Source organism: Chiloscyllium plagiosum, chromosome 43 (genome assembly GCF_004010195.1).
Source record: "Chiloscyllium plagiosum isolate BGI_BamShark_2017 chromosome 43, ASM401019v2, whole genome shotgun sequence".
Lineage (NCBI taxonomy): Eukaryota > Metazoa > Chordata > Chondrichthyes > Orectolobiformes > Hemiscylliidae > Chiloscyllium > Chiloscyllium plagiosum.
This window is the reverse complement of record NC_057752.1, coordinates 4,459,235-4,475,832: the sequence shown is the minus strand read 5'-3', so window position 1 is coordinate 4,475,832 and position 16,598 is coordinate 4,459,235. Positions and strand designations below refer to the sequence as shown.

The following is a 16,598-nucleotide window of genomic DNA, read 5'->3' as shown; positions in this document are numbered from 1 at the left end:
GTTCTTTAAAACATTAACCATTGCAACTCCTAATGTACAGGGAAGAAGAAGCAGAAAAAGGGAAAGACTCTTACCCTGACTGACTTTCTGGCAGAGGATGGTGGAGGGTCGACCCAATTCTTCATTCCCTCAAAGCCTGTCAGCTGGGCAGATGAGACCGATGACTTGGACAGCGAAGGTAAGAGGATCACCAAATTTAATTTCTAACTATTATAATATGTGACATTCAGCAGTTGAGTGGAAAAATGCATGTAACAACAGTTTTATTCTTTCATGGGATATGAGCATCACTAGCAAGATGAGCATTTATTGCTCATTTATAACCGTCTGTGTAGGTACGTGCACAATGTTGTTGGTGTGGAGTTTAGACCCACTGACAGTGAAGAATGAGCAAGATAGTTTCAAGTCAGGGTGGTGTCAGACTTGAAAGGGAACTTGGAAATAATGAAGTCTCTGCTGTCCTCCTACATGTTAAGTCACAGGTTTAGGAAGTGCTGTTGAGAAGACCCTGTGCATCTTGTAAATGATGCATGTTATGCCAGTGTTGTGTTGGATAAGGTGTGAATCAAAAAGTTCGCTTTCACCTGGAAGGTGATGAGTTTAATTGTTGGGGCTGCGCTAATCTGAGCAAGTGAGGACTATTCCATCACACTCCTGCCATGTAAAGAGTAGACAGGCTTTGGGGCAGTAGGAGGGGAGTTACTCTGCACAGTTCCTAGCCTCAGGCTTGCTAATGTAGTCTGTTTGCATGGCTGATCCAGTTTTTGGTTTCTAGTAAGTGATAAATTCCCAGGATATTGATGGTGGGATATTCAGCAGTGGTAATGTCTTTGAACATCAAAGGAAGATGGTTAGACTCTGTCTTGTTGGAGATGGTCATTTCCTGGCACATTTACCATTTTTATGAGCCCAACCTGTGTTGTTCAGATACTACTGCATACAAGTATATAAACTGCATCAGTATCTGAGAGGTTGCAAGTAGAACTGTGTGCTGCAATCATTAGTGAATATCCTTACTTTTGACCTTATGGAAGGAAGGTCCTTGAAGGAACTGAAGATGGTTGGGCCTAGGATGCTGCTTGTTTTTTTTTCCTCCCCTCTGCTGAAATTGCTGATGTTTGGATACTGTTCCCATTTTTTTGGCAACTTGTTTGTATAATGTAGTGTAAGTGTGATATTTAATAGTAAATGATTTCTCTGCTTTAGTATCTCCTAACTACTCTGGTAAGCAGATCTTCATCTCTATCCAACTATTTTTTCTGCAGTGTTACTAATGTGAGACCTGTGATTTTTACATGGGAAACTGTAAAGTTCTGTGCCACATGACTTCCCCCATTCTTGAAAGTTGTGCTGATTGCTCTATTGGCCAATATTCAGATTCTGAATCAACAGCTGGTTTGTTGAAACAAAATACATAAATGAACAGTATGCAATATGAAATGCTAAATCTCACCACTGTTGTTCTTGTTGCACCCGGTAGTATAGATGCTACCTGGTCGCTTTGTTGACACTTTAATATAAACTCACTTATACTGTGAAACGTGGCATCAAACTGGCCTGGCTTCTCTGCTACTTGGCACAACATGGAACTTTTTTGAAATTAACAGAAAGTACATATTCATCTGGTCTGAGAGCACCTGTGGAGAGAGAAATAGATAACATTTTCAAATCAATAAACTTCTGTCAAAGCTAAGAAGATTCAGAGATGTATCAGGCTTTAAGCAAGGAGGGTGGAGAAGGGAAAAACAACCAGTAAAGAAAAAGTAACCCTAAAGAGGGCACATGTTTAAAATCCAAAATTGAACTGTGTCCAAGGGCTTAACATACCAGGTCAAAGAATTAGGTGCTTTTACTCTGAACAGAGTTTGGCTGAATGACTGGCAAATTGCCTGGATCACTCGTCATTCATGTAAAGTCAATTTTTTATCATTCATGGTGCTTTAAAGCTATATTGAAACAAGAAGTGAGCACTCCTTTGTCAATATTAACCGTTAGTTAATCTTTAATAAGAGCTTCTGGTACTAGGCATGCAATGTGAATTATACAGCCATTTAACACCCACTTTTCACAAAACAAAATCAGGTGTTTAAAAATTGGCACCTTGTGAAGGTTACCACGATCAGCCTGTCTGCACTCTGAGCTGTGGCTTTGCTTTTGAAAGCCAACCTTTTGTGATTAGGCTTTAAACTCCTCTGCTGCTGCTGCTGGCCGTAAAGGTTGCAAGTTAAAAATTCAATGTAGTTAAAAATCCATTTTGTCTTTAATGAGCCTACCTGGTTATTCACCACAGTGAATTTTAATGGCATATTATGGTCCTTTCTTGTTTAATAACCACATGCATGCACTTTACATCAAAGAAATAAGATCTACAGTGTTCACGCCACTTCAAAGGGCATCATTTTTATTTTTTAAAATAACCTTCTATGTGTTTAATCAATGTTTTCATTGTATTTTATTTTGATAGTTTCCACTGCCTGGCCTGGAATTGAAGAGGATATTTATAAGCCTGCTATTAACCGGGCATTGCTACCAACAGCACCTCGTGCTGCTCGAGCACCAGATGTTGATATGAACCGTATTCCAAAGCAGCCTCCCTACACCGCTTTTCTGGGCAATTTGCCTTATGATGTGTCTGAGGACTCCATCAGAAAGTTCTTCCATGGAATGAATGTAAGTAAATGAGCAGAGTATTCCATTTACCCTGTCAAATCCATTGCAGCAAGGGAAAAGGGAGGAAGAAATAAACTTGGTATTTGTTGAAAGAAATTTTGTCCAGGGTAAACTGTAACTTGTCATGCGTGAGACATATCACTTTTTGCTTTTTATTTTTGGCTTCCCAAAGATCAGTGCAGTGCGTTTGCCGAGAGAGTCCACCAATCAGGACAGATTGAAGGGATTTGGTTATGCCGAGTTTGACGATGTGGAATCACTCATGAATGCTTTGAGTCTCAATGAAGAGGTATAGTAAATGTATTCAGCCTATTTATATATGTAATTCTCTAGGCTAAAATATCACTTCGTAGTATTTTAAAGGTCAATAGTTTTTACTAAACCTGGACAATGATATCAACAAGTTCTGACTGTAATTTTCCAGAAATTACCTTCCATGTTTTCTGTTTCTGTTTTTTGAGTTGAGACTATTCCGAAACACACAGTGCTCTCATTGTGCCCAAGTTCAGTATCAAATGTCTTTTTCCAGCTTGTCATAGATTTATAGATCATGCCAATAAAAGTTCTTCTGTTTTTGTATCTTGGTGTCATTTGTAAACCTTCAGCTTTGTTTCGACTGCCAGTTTCAGTCATTTTTTTTTTGACTGACTGGTGTATGTAACCAATGATGTGGGAGCAAGTTAGCTCAGTTAGTTGGACAGCTAGTTGGATGTGGTTCAGAATATCCCTAATAGCATGGGTTTAAATCCCCTTTCAGGTTGATGTGGCCCTGGGACTTGCTTCCTCACCTGAAAGTGGAAGGGAGTGTCAAACTACCACTGTTTAAAAGTTGCCAAGAAAAATAGCTGAGGGTGAAGAATCAGCAGACAATGAGACAAAGCTGCATATGTACCATGCCATCTGGTTCCTTAATACCCTTTTTTATTTCGGAAATAAATCTGCTACCTTACCTGGTCTGGCCTACATGTGACTCTAGTCCTTCTGATGAAGGGCTCTTGCCCGAAACGTTGATTCCCCTGCTCCTTGGATACTGCCTTAGCTGCTGCGCTTTTCCAGCACCCCATGCTCAACTGTGATCTCCAGTATCTGCAGCCTCACTTTCTCCTCCATGTGACTCTAGACCCAGAGGTTGACTTTTAATTGCCCCTGGACAATTAAAGATGGGCAATAAATGCTGAACCAGTCAGCAATGCTTACATCCAATAAATCAATTTTTAAAAAATCAGTGTAATCCTGAGATGGCGTTTATCAATGTCTTCAGCATAAATCCTCAAGCTCTTCCATAACTCATTCTCACATGAACCGGATTCTGCAGGTTTTCTTCCATTTTCACAAGCTTTTCTCTTTGTGTTCCTTGATCTAGCATGTTGAAAGAATGCACCATTCCCCAAAATTTCCAGTCTCCTGTTCTATCTTGAGTGGTTTTATGCCTAGTTGCTGCTTGATAGTATTGTGTTGCTCTTGATTACAGTCCTCAATACTTCCTCTTTTAATGTGCTTCAAGGCCTGGGAGCAAGTGCGGAATTGCAGGGTTTTCATAAATCGGTTCCTCCTGTTATTTTGTTATCACCTTTTCTTTTCTTTCCATTCCCTTCCCTACCCATCCAGCTTCACTACTTGTTTGCTCCTAGTTCCTTGTGTTGCTCTAACCAGAATTAATTCAAACTAATTCTCACGATCTGCTGGGTCTTAAAGATTTGGTACATTGAGTCCAAATGTCTAAGTGAAACTCATTACTTTCTCTAGATGCCATGGGGTTGAAGAAGATTTTCTCTTGTGTAAGATGGGGAAAAAAAGAGACAGCACCTCGTTGTGTCTTAGCATTTGGTTAACTTTTTTAGAGTCTTGTTACCTCATGTTTAGACTTTGTATGACTCAAACTTAAGACGTGGTTGATTGTGGTTCAACAAAATAACTCTTGGGTTTTGCAAAATTATTGGCAGTATTCATGTTTGTGGGGAATTTCAGTTAATAATCTTTACAGTAGTCCGAAATGTTTTTAGCACCCACGTTGAAACTTTTCTATCTATGATGTTTTTGTTCTTAGATGTTGCAAAATCGAAGAATAAGGGTGGATATCGCTGATCAAGCCCAGGAAAAAGGTATAGTTTCTGATTTAATAGGTAATTGACCCTCTGAAATGTTTCCTATTCAATGAGAGAAATTGTTGGAGCTAGTATTGAGATTATAACTTCTATTTTCACCAATATTTCTTCAAAGCAGATCAGTGTGTAAATTTCAAGTTAAATAGTCTTTTGAAATAGTTATTTGGATATAACCAAACTGTTCAAGTTTTGAACATTCTTGTATCAAATACTCTTATCGATAACTAACTTAGCTATGTAATATTATACTTTCCCCTTGATCTTGGCCAGTTAACAAAGGACTGATCTAGAAATGTGTGTACTTCATGGCTCACTGGACCACTGAATGTAGATTGTAAATACAAATACAGTTCTGAGAAATTTTTGATGTTTGATTTTAACACCGTGGTTTCTATTTCCGCTTGAACTCAGAAAGAGAATCAGGCAGGGGAGGAGATCGAGACAGAATTCGTGATGCGGAGATGGAGTCTGATTGGAGAGCTAGGCCATCAAGTAATAGCAACGATGATTATCCATTAAGAAGGATGGAAGATTCGTTTGGGGACAGTGAGTTCATAAGATTATTTAATGGCTTTACAGGTTAAGGCGATGGTTTAGCGTGCTGTCCTTTCTCCTGTAGTGTTGGGCATCAGAAGAGCTAGATCTCTCTCGTCTTTCCTTTTCTCCTCTTTCACTCGCTTTCTCTCTCGAGCTCGCTCTGCTTTCTCTCTCGAGCTCGCTCTATCTCGACACCATCACCCCGCCCCCTCTCCTGTTGTGTGGAGTCGTGAGTGAAATTGCAGGTAAGCGTCAGCCCGTATGCACAATGCAGCTTCACACCAAAGGTATACTGAAGGCTAGTGTGGAAAATTAAACTTGTGCAAAAGAAACATTCTGATTTGGACCTGGGTGTAGGTGAGGGAGCATTACCTGACTGTGGCTTGGGAGCTTTTCATACATTTGCAGCCTCTAACATCACTCACCTTGACTTGTGCTTTTTTATTTTGTCAGCACCAGCAAATACTGTTTGCAAAGAAGGTGAGAAGGCAATGGGGGAAAAGATCTATAGCTGAAGGATATAGACATTTTACAAAACAAAAATCTAACCAATCTAAAAATAGCATACTCTTCTGGTTCTGGATAACCTTTCCCTCCCCCTTGGATGAAGTTTGGCTTTACTGTACTTCAGAAGTTAATTGTTATCAAAATTTTAATTTACTGCTTATAGATGTCCTTTCAAGTCACAAACTTTGTGTATGATGTTCTTGGATTTTAAAGCCTTTTCCAAATAAAAGAATATTATGAAGTATAGCTAAGGTAACAAATTGGCAATGTTATTAATTCAGCCTTTTGATTCTGCTGTCACTTAAAATCTGCTGGATGTTGAGAATTATTAGCAGAAAAATAAATCGCTGCCGTATAATTCTGCGAAGCTTTTAATGTTTTTCACCATGTGTCATCTTGTTTAAAAAGTTATGTCACGGCAGTGCTCAACAGAACTTAGATTGAAGCATCTGCATAAATATGTTAGTGATATTTCAGACGGACAATTGGCAACATTTCTTTAATGATGCTAGGTGAGTGGAGTATCATGGCATTAGTGAAAGGGTAATGAAGAGTTAAGAACTAAAGATGTGTTGGAAGTAGAGAATAAAGTTCCAGTGCCCTGCTAAGGGAGTACTATTCTCTGTAGCAGGAAAAATGTGATGTACATTTCAACATTCAAAATGTCAGAACAGTACAGAGTTTGCAAACTTGAAGTATGTGTTGGCTAAATTTCAACATGTGTGATGGCTTGGTCTGGGAGGACGTCTTTTCTGCTCCTTCTGAGAAACCCATCAGGAAAATACTAGCAATATAGGAACAGAAGCAGGTCATTCAGTCCGTTGAGTCTGCTATGCCATTTGGTGAGATTATGGTTGATCTGATCAACTCCACTTTGCTGCCTTTTGTGTGTAAATGCTTTCTAAAACCCTGAAACATTCGAACAAAATGTCAAGATTACAGTTGGTTTCTTACAACTGTGAAAAAGTCTTTTGTAATCAAGAGGATTTGAAACAATATGCTGCTGAGTCTGGATCAACTGAAGGTGACATGAGTGATGCAAGTGTGTGACGCTGCTGTACGTTTTCCTTCACAGTTTGAGAAAACTTATAGCAAACTTATTAATTCCTGATGCACAAATCCTTTTAATGTCTGGGCGATTGACTTCCACTCTGGACTCAATTTTAGGTGACAGTTAATAGTCCTTTTCCTTCAGGCACCCTTGACCTTGAATGGGATGTGGGTGTCAGCTGGCATTTGTTACCCTGGAACTGAATGACTGGGCCATTTCAGAAGGCACTCTTTATTGTGTATCTGGAGTCGTCATAGGCTGGTCTCCTTCCCTGAAGGATATTGGTGAAGGAGATGGGTATTTATAACAATCAACAATGGGTTTGCCATTAGTCTAGCTTCTAATACCATATTTCTGTTAAATTGAAATTTCACTATTTAAAATGGTGGATTTGAAATCATGTCCCCAGATCGTTAGCCTGGATTATTAGTCTAGTGGTACCACTAGACCACTGCCACTTCCTAATCTAGCAGTAAATATATTAAAACTCAGCATTTCCATTGTTTGCTTTCATCCAGTTGAGTTTCAGGCCTACTTTCACCGTTGAGACTACCCTGGCCAAAGCCAAGTCTGACTTCAATGATAATTATTTATTTCTCAACAGCACCTTTTATGATTGGCAACAATATCCACCATCATCACGACTGTTTTTATTTTGTAATTTCTGTTTTTGTTTCTGATTTCCAGCATCTGCATTTCTTTTGGCCTTTTTGTGTGTGTTTAGTGTTTAGCTCTCTGCATCTTTTCAAAGTATCATCATTACTGTGTTGTTTGGCTTTTTGGAACTGCCTCTGAACAATTCTCTTGAAAGAATATCTCTGTGGCTTTATTTCAGAATCTGTTAGATTATCCTCTCCTTTTCTCTTTCTCACCTCGCCACCCTTGGGTGCATGCTTCATTTTATAAAGTACCTTGGTTTGTTTTCTGTTAGTCTGCTAAAACAAATTTTAAAATTATTCAAAAATGTATGATATAAAATAGGACCCGGCTGCTCACAGCGCTAGCAATGTTTTCCCATTTTCAATGTGAAGCTCACCCTTATTAGTACTACTACTGTCAATCACCTACTTCACGAATGTGTGTTTAACACAAGTGTGTTGTTGCATGTAGCGCATACAGTTTGGAGGATTTTTTTTTCATTTTAAAGGTGTGCATTATTTTGGTTGTATGATTTCTTGTAATGCTTAACATTTCTGGTACGGTGTTTTGCAGGAACTAGGGACCGTTACGAGTCCCGTGACCGGGATGGTCTTCGTCGAGATGGAGACAGATACAGGGATGATGGTTTCAGGGATCGTGGGTATGACAGAGGTATGTTCACTAATGCTTAACAGCTATAGCGTAGCCAGTGAAGCACCTGCCTTCCCAGTACTTTGTGAATCACTGGATGCACAGTGATGAATAAATATTGAAAAGCAATCACCTTCATTGTTTAGGGTATTTAATTTGAGCATAAACGTGCAAGCAGTCTAAATTAGGATTGTGCCAATTAACTTTGATTGCTTATTAATATCACTGGAAATGCTAGTCAAAATCTTTAGGAAAAATCTCAGCATCCCACTCTGCTTAACAATGTTGAATGTCAGCAGAAGTTTCTATATTGTAAATTATTGTTTTATATATATATATATCTTTGAAAAGGACTCAAATTTTCAATTTTGTATTGTTGGTTCTTCTGTTAAATGCTTTGTCAGGTATAGTTACATGTGGTCAGTTCCAGCAGTGGAACTAGCAATGCCTTCTGACTAGAATACTGCATCATTTTGTCAGTTCTGTGCTAAAGAAGCAATGCACTTAATTTTTTGATGTTAAGCAATCTGTGTAAATTGGCTAATTTTGTTTAAGCACAACATCGTGGGCCAAAGGGCCTGTTCTGTGCTGTACTTTTCTCTATGCCTATTATTTGCTTTTGTATTACCTTAAGCAAATGGGTTTCCTATTTATGAACCAGATAGTCAGACAGCACAGAAACAGATCCTTCAGTCCAACTGGTCCGTGCTGACTAAGTTTTCCAAACTGAACTAGTTCCATTTGCCTGCGTTTGACCACTATCCCTCTAAACCTTTCCTGTTCATGTGCCGATCTAAATGTCTTTTGAATGTTGTAACTGTACCTGCATCTACCACTTCCTCTGGCATTTCAATGCACAGGTGCAGTCTGTGTGAAAACATTGTCCCTTTTTAAAATCTTTCTCCTCTCCATTTTTAAAATTATGCGCTCTAGTTTTGAACTATCTCAGGGAAAAGATCTTGCTATTTACCGTATCAATGCCCATTATGATTTTATAAAACCTCTAAGAGGTCACCCCTCAACCTCCTACACTCCAGGGGGAAAAAGTCCCAGCCTGTCCTTATAACTCAAACCGTCCAGTCCTGGTAACATCCTTGTAAATCTTTTCTGCACCCTCTCTGCTTTAATGATATCAGTTTCTATAGCAGGGTGACCAGAACTGTATGTGTCCTCCAAAAGTGGCCTCACCAATGTCCTGTACAATCGCAACACTATGTTTCATTCTCAATTATCTGAACAATGAAGGCAAGCATGCCAAATGCTACCTTTACCATACAGTCTACCTGTGATGCAACTTTCAATGAACTAGCTATCTAACTATGTACCTTCATCTCCAGATTTCTCTGTTCAACAACACTATCAGAGCTCTATCATTACCAGTACAAGTCTTGCCTTTGTTCACCTTACCAAAATGCAACACCTCTGATCTATCCAAACTAAACCCCAATTCGTATAATCCTAAAATCCGTACAATATGGAGGCAGGAGCTTCAGACCATTGAGTCCACACTGACCCTCTGCATTGCATCCCACCCAGGACACTTCCTTCCCCCCCGTCATCATCTGAAATAATCTTCTTCACATTACTATACCATCAATTTTGGTGCCATCTGCAAACTTACTAATCATGCTTTCTGAATTATCATCCAAATTGTTTATATAAATGGGAAACAGTTGACCCAGCCCTAATTCGTGCAGAACACCGCTGGTCACAAGCCTCCAGTCCGACAAACAACCTTCTCTCTTCGACTGTCAAACAAATTTTGTATCCAATTGGCAAGCTCTCCCTGAATCCCATGTGATCTAACTTTACTGATTATAGTCAGTGCTGATAAATAATCATTTTTCAAGCACTCTTGAGTGCATTACATTAAGACCCAGGAGTGCAGCAAAGCAAGCTGCAACCTGTGTTTTTGAAAATTTTAAAGGAAAGATGCTTTGAGCCCTATCATTACCAGTACAAGTCTTGCCTTTGTTCACCTTTTGAGTTTTTCCAAGCATTGAAAGGTTTGTCTGAGTTACTAATTTATTGCAGTACTCAAAAACAGGTTGCTCTCTACAGAGGAACCTCGATTTATCTGGCATTCGATTAACCAAACTTCGGATCATCCGAGCAAGATCGCAAGGTCCCAGTGCGTGTCTAACTGTTATTCGGCATTCCACTAACTGAACGAAATACTTCCTGCCCGTGTCCTTTTGGATAATAGAGTTTCCTCTGTATTGGATTTCGAAGTGCAGTTTGCGATATGTACTTTTCAAAACTTATGAAAGCAATAGTATGGCTATACTGTTGGAACAGATTCATTCAATGGTAATTATCTTTAAAACAGCCCACCTACCTGTCATCAATTTTTCTGGCCAAGATTCCAAGTCTGGCCTGTTTTGAATGTGTCCATTAGAAGAAATTAGGACCCAATCCACTCAGCATGAGGGTAGTGCTGCAGGCCAAGATGTGTCCCTTTCCTTAATGACACTTGGTGGCACATACTTCAGGAGTTACAAGGTCCCAGAGGACCTTTTGACAGTGACTGAGGAAATGTGTGTGTCAATGGGTAGGGTTCCAGACGGGTGATTTGGTTGTTTGGGGGGGAGGGGTGGGGGGGCGCAGGGGAATTGTCCATCAGAAGTCTCAATTTCCCAGGCAAATCCCACTGACTCTGCTGTGTCAGGTATTCTGCATGGTGTTGACATGCAACTCCAATCTACACTGCTCTAAAAACCCACTGGCCATTGGAATATGAATGTGGGTACAGACCAGACCACGTGATTTTTTTTTTTTCTCCCATTTGAATTTAATTTTATTAATTTTTAGCTATAGGCTATTTACAGTAGATACATTGGCAAGAGTTTCCTTTCATAATTTGGATATGTGTGTTTAGTTTTTGTTCACAAAAGTCCCTTTCAGCATCCCCATAAGTTGCATGATCTTTTCTTGAAGTCACTTGTATTAACTTCGGAAATCCGTTTTGTTGTACTGTCAGCACTGTTAACCATGCTTCCCGTCACAATGTCTTAAAAGTTTTGCCACAGATGATGTTTTTTTTTCGCTCTTTTTATATTGAGAAAGAGGTTGGCCTTTCATTTAACTTTCAGAGCCAGGCCTTGCAGTTCTGAATGAGTTTTGGGAGAGACTAGTACAGATTTTAGGTCTTATTTTTAGCTAGACTTTCTATCTGTTTTTCGTTTTTGAATCTGAAAAATCCGCGCAAACAAAAGGAAATGGTATAATTCGAGCAGGGAGCTTGAATGCACCTTTGGGGTTCTTTAAGGTTCTACGCCAAGAATATTTATAAACAAAACAATATTCCCTGAGTCTTTGTTCAGGCTAGTCTTGTATCTTAGAGCATGAGAGAGAAGCTTTCTACTATCCTGTGAATGTTTGGCTGTCTGGAGGTGGGAAGGTTAATTTTCAGTCCTCATATGGTGTGAACTGCATAGAAATATCTGATTTGACGGAAGTCCATTCTCCTATGATTTTAAAAAGAAAAATACACTCTAGCCAGTGGATGTTTTTAACATACTGGGGAAATTCTGACCAATGTTGTAATATATTGCTAACTTAGTGCAGGAGTGTAGCACTCTATTGTTGAGATTGCTACTGTTTATCAATATACTCTTGTTCACAAAATACTCCTATTGATTAAAGAGAATCTGGATATGCCATCTGGCTTGGTGCATGTCATTGTAATTGCTCGACTGATTACTCAGCAGTAACTGTTAACCCCTTAACATCTCAACTTTTTTTTAAACATTTCTTGGGACAGTATCCTTTTTACAGTATAAGGGAATATACAATATTTTGAAATATTGGGTGCTATTTATTCCACAAGTGTAGCAGATTGTGTAAATGTGATCAATGCTTAGAATTTTCCTGCAAATTAGGCATTCTGCAGAAATGTATATTCTACTGAGATTAATGAAAAATAAATAAGGTTCACTGAGGACAGTGAATTAACAAATTGTGTTGGTTATGTTAGTGAGTATAAAGGTGTTTTTTGCTTTCATAAGTGAATTGTTTTTATTTGCTCTTGGGATGTTGGCATCACTGACTCAGCCAGTATTTTTGCTCCTCTCCCTAATTGTTCTGGAGAAGGCAATGGTGAACATCCTTTAAACAGCTGCAGTCCATGTACTATGGGTACACTGCCAGGGAGTTCCAGGATATAACCCAGAAACAGTGAAGGAAGGGTGATATATTTCCAAGTCAGGATAGTGAGTGACTTGGAGATCAAATTGCAGGTTTGGAAGATGCCAACTCGAGCCTTGAGTTACTGCAGTGCATATTATATATGATGTACGCTGCTTCCACTGTGTGTGAATGTTGAAGATAGCGCATGGGATATCAATCAGATGAGCTGCTTTATTCTGGATGGTGTCAAGCTTCTTGTGATGTAGGCAAATAAGAAATAGAACTCAAGGCAAGTACATTTCTAAAAGTTCTATATTTTTATTAGTGAAAAGTATCTCAGCCGATTCAATTGTTTTCTAGGCTCCCGGCGTGTGTTTGGCAGTGGCTTCAGAAGAGATAATTATGATGACAAGCGGAGTGATGATTTCAGAGGTGGTGGTGATCGTTATAGTGACCGCTACAGTGATGGCTTTGACCGCTTTGATAGAAGAGATGAACGGAGAAGTGACTATGGTTCAAGAGATGAAATGAGGCAGGAAGATAGAGGTAACTGATGTCTTGCTAAAGTAAATGTTTTAATTTTTTTTTCAATACCCTTTGAATAACTCATTGCATTTTGAGCCTTTCTCAGTTGCAGTGAGCTTTTGCTAAAGATAAATGTTGAACTTGCCTGAATGTGTCATTTTATGAGTAGATGTTTTATGCACTAATGTCAGTGGGTCCATTTAACTTATCTCTCTCACTTCTGCCTCAGTAGATGCTGTTTTCTCAATTTTATTTTTATTTTTCGTGCTGCAATTTAGAAACTATACTACTCCAGCAAAGTTAGAAAAATTGCTTACAAATTTTGGGACAAAATTGTCATTTCAGTAATTTAGTGCATCTCCATTACTCTGATTCCTACCCCAGTTGTGTTCTACATGTGAGATTATCACCATGCTAAAGATCACATCATACTGAGACTCAACAGTACATTGTTGATCTGAAAAGCAGTTTGTTTCTGAAGCAGTTAGCAAATAAATATCTTGCCTCAACACAGTCTCCAGTTAATTGCCTGAACAGATTCCTTTCTTGTATGCAATATTTTTTGTATCTTCTGATGTAGCTTCTAACTACAAATAAATCTTGACTTTTTTAAATTAAGGTAATAGATTAGTGATAAAGGAATATAAAATATGGCCAAATGCTTCTGATTTGGGCTCTTGGGTCAATGATTTCTTGAGTGAATTTGGAATAGTGCAGCATTTTAACTTATGTTTTATGAAATTATATCAATAGGTTCCATGCAGAGACCTAAACTGAACCTCAAACCTCGCAGCATTCCAAAAGAAGAAGTTGTCAGAGCTCCTCCAGCGCAGTCATCTGGAAGATCTGCATCCATATTTGGGGCTGCCAAACCAGTCGACACAACAGCTAAAGAACGCGAGGTTGAGGAGAGATTGAAAAAAGAGCAAGAAAAATATCAGCGGCAAATAGAGGATCAAGAAAGAGGGATTAAAGGGGTTAAGCAGCCAAGGGAAAGGTTAGTGAGTCTAAATGTACCCACAGTCTTCGGGATAAATGAACTGGGATAAAAATAGTGCAAACATTTTGCAGTAGAAATGGGAATATTCAAGATGATGTAATATGTTTGGTTATCCTACTGAAATCCAGCACAGCCATTTGCTTTTTAGTGATGTACAACTTTATTCTAACCACTAAAATAATTGTTCATCTTACAAACCTCTGGAAACTCATTAGCGTAGTATATAGTCAGAAGCACTTTGCATTGCTTTTAAAATAGTGTCGTCTTACCTGCATTTGTTTATATCTGAAAGCACAAATTTTGCAGCATTTGCAATTCAAGCAGTGTGGAGTAGTGGGTTATTCAAGCAGCCTGTAGAGTCCGATGTACAGCACAGAAACAGACCCTTTGGTCCAACTCGTCCATGCTGACCAGATATCCTAACCTAACCTAGTCCCATTTGCCAGTGCTTGGTCCATATTCCTCTGAACCTTTCCTATTCATATACCCATCCAGCTGCCTTTTAAATGCTCGAATTGTACCTGCCTCCTCCACTTCCTCTGACAGCTCATTCCACACACGCACCACCCTCTGTGAAAAGGTTGCCCCTCAAGGTTTAGGGTGAAAGAGGAAGGATATAAAAGGGACCCCTTAACCTATGTCCTCTAGTTCTGGACTCCCCCACCCCAGGGAAATTATTTTGTCTATTTACCCCCTCATGATATTATAAACCTCTATAGAGTCACCCCTCAGCCTCTTGACACTCCAGGGAAAATAGCCCCAGCCTATTCCCTGTAGCTCAAACCCTCTGACCCTGCAACATCCTTGTAAGTCTTTTCTGAACCCTTTCAAGTTTCACAACATCCTTCTAATAGGAGGAAGATCAGAATTGCACACAGTATTCTAAAAGTGTTCTAACCAATATCCTGTAAAGCTGCAACATGACCTCCCAACTCTTATACTCAATGTACTGGCCAATAAAGGAAAGCGTACCAAATGCCACCTTCACTATTCTATCTACCTGTGACTCCACTTTCAAGGAACTATGAACCTGCACTCCAATGTCTTTGTTCAGCAACAGTCCCCAGGACCTTACCATTTAAGTGTACAAGTCCTGCCCTGATTTACCTTTCGAAAATGCAGCACCTCACTTTTATCTAAATTGAACTCCATCTGCTGGTTCTCAGCCCATTGGCTCATCTGATCAAAATCCCATTGTACTCCTGAGGTAATCTTAACTGTACGCTACACCTCCAATTTTGGTGTCATCTGCAAACTTACTAATGATACCTCCTGTGTTCACGTCCAAATCATTTCTATAAATGACGAAAAGCAGTGGACCCAGGACTGATCCTTGTGACAGCACTGGTCATAGACCCCCCAGTCTGAAACACAACTCTCCACTACCACCCTCTGTCTTTTACTTTTGATGATGTAGAGGAGCTGGTGTTGGACTGGGGTGGACCACGCTAAAAATCACACAACACCAGATTATAATCCAACAGGTTTATTTGGAAGTACAAGCTTTCAGAGTGCTGCTCCTTCATCAGGTAGTTAGTGGGGCAGGATCATAGAACACAGAATTTATAGTAAAAACTCCAAAAGCTTATGGTTCCAAATAAATCTGTTGGACAATAACCTGGTGTTGTGATTTTTAACTTCTACTTTCAAGCTAGTTCCGTGGCCAAATGGCTAGTTCTGTGTATTCCATGTGATCGAAGATCATAAGACATTGGAGCAGAAGTTAGGCCATTCATCCCATCGAGTCTGCTCTGCCATTCAATCATAGCTGATTAGTTTCTCAACCCCATTCTCCTGCTTTCTCCCCGTAACCCTTAGTCCCCTCAACAATCAAAAACCTATCGATCTCAGTCTCAATGACCCAGCCTCCATAGCCTTCTGTGGCGATCAATTCCATAGATTCACCATTCTCTGGCTGAAGAATTTTCTCCTTGCTAACCAGTCTACCATGAGGAAACTTGTCAAATACCTTACTGAATACATATGGATCAAATTCACCACTTTGCCTTCATCAATCCTCTTTGTTACTACTTCAAAACACTCAGTCAAGTTAGTGAGACATGATTTCTCACGCACAAAGCCATGTTGACTGTCCCTAATCAGTCCTAGGTTTTACAAAGCACTTGATAACAATACTTGTAACTATTCTCAACCATCTATTAAGTATGGTTATTCAATGGTAGAGGTTGAAGTGACAGCACTCTAATTTATTTGCAACTTGGCTTTTTCAGCCTTCAAAAAGTTTAAAATGCAGTGCCTTCACCATTGATATCAGCTTGTGCTATTTGTAGTGTTGTGCAAATTAATCTTTATCTTCTGATCCATGTTTTGAATTCCAATGCTTGTTAGAATACATCTATATGCAACATCTGTTTTAATATAACTGAAGTATCACAGAAATGAAAGCTGTTAAGTTTAAAATATCTTAAAACATTAATGCAAATAAATAATATTTTGGAAAACAAATCCAAGTGAGTATTAAGGCAAGATAAGATTGACATAGTTTGCAAGTGGTTACTGCAGTCCAGATGCTGTGTTGAATCGGGCCAAGTGGAAATTTGTTTTGGTATTATTGTGTAGTTAACTTGATTTAATATGGTACTTACCATGTAGGGTGGGAAGGGGGGGATACTAACATTGGCATGGTTCCAGTGTCTGTTGTGTATGGCCAGAAGAATGGTAACAATTTAGTTGTCTATGACCATTGTTTCACTTGACAAATTTCTGTACACTCGATTAGAAATGTGCCATAACTAGTATTTGAATTCAAGTTACTCATCTGTCC

At 39.2% G+C, this 16,598-nt stretch overlaps 1 protein-coding gene across 3 annotated transcripts in view; it reads left to right on the top strand.

Moving 5' to 3' along the window:
* eif4ba (eukaryotic translation initiation factor 4Ba) overlaps positions 1 to 16,598 on the top strand; it is a 38,985-nt gene that overhangs the window by 11,495 nt on the left and 10,892 nt on the right. For all 3 annotated transcript variants that reach the window (XM_043681814.1, XM_043681818.1, XM_043681815.1), the window contains exons 2-9: positions 41 to 178; positions 2,465 to 2,670; positions 2,843 to 2,959; positions 4,718 to 4,772; positions 5,187 to 5,321; positions 8,083 to 8,181; positions 12,649 to 12,834; positions 13,567 to 13,810. In XM_043681814.1, coding sequence (XP_043537749.1) covers positions 41 to 178; positions 2,465 to 2,670; positions 2,843 to 2,959; positions 4,718 to 4,772; positions 5,187 to 5,321; positions 8,083 to 8,181; positions 12,649 to 12,834; positions 13,567 to 13,810 — 1,180 coding nt within the window. The remainder of the gene's footprint in view (positions 1 to 40; positions 179 to 2,464; positions 2,671 to 2,842; positions 2,960 to 4,717; positions 4,773 to 5,186; positions 5,322 to 8,082; positions 8,182 to 12,648; positions 12,835 to 13,566; positions 13,811 to 16,598) is intronic.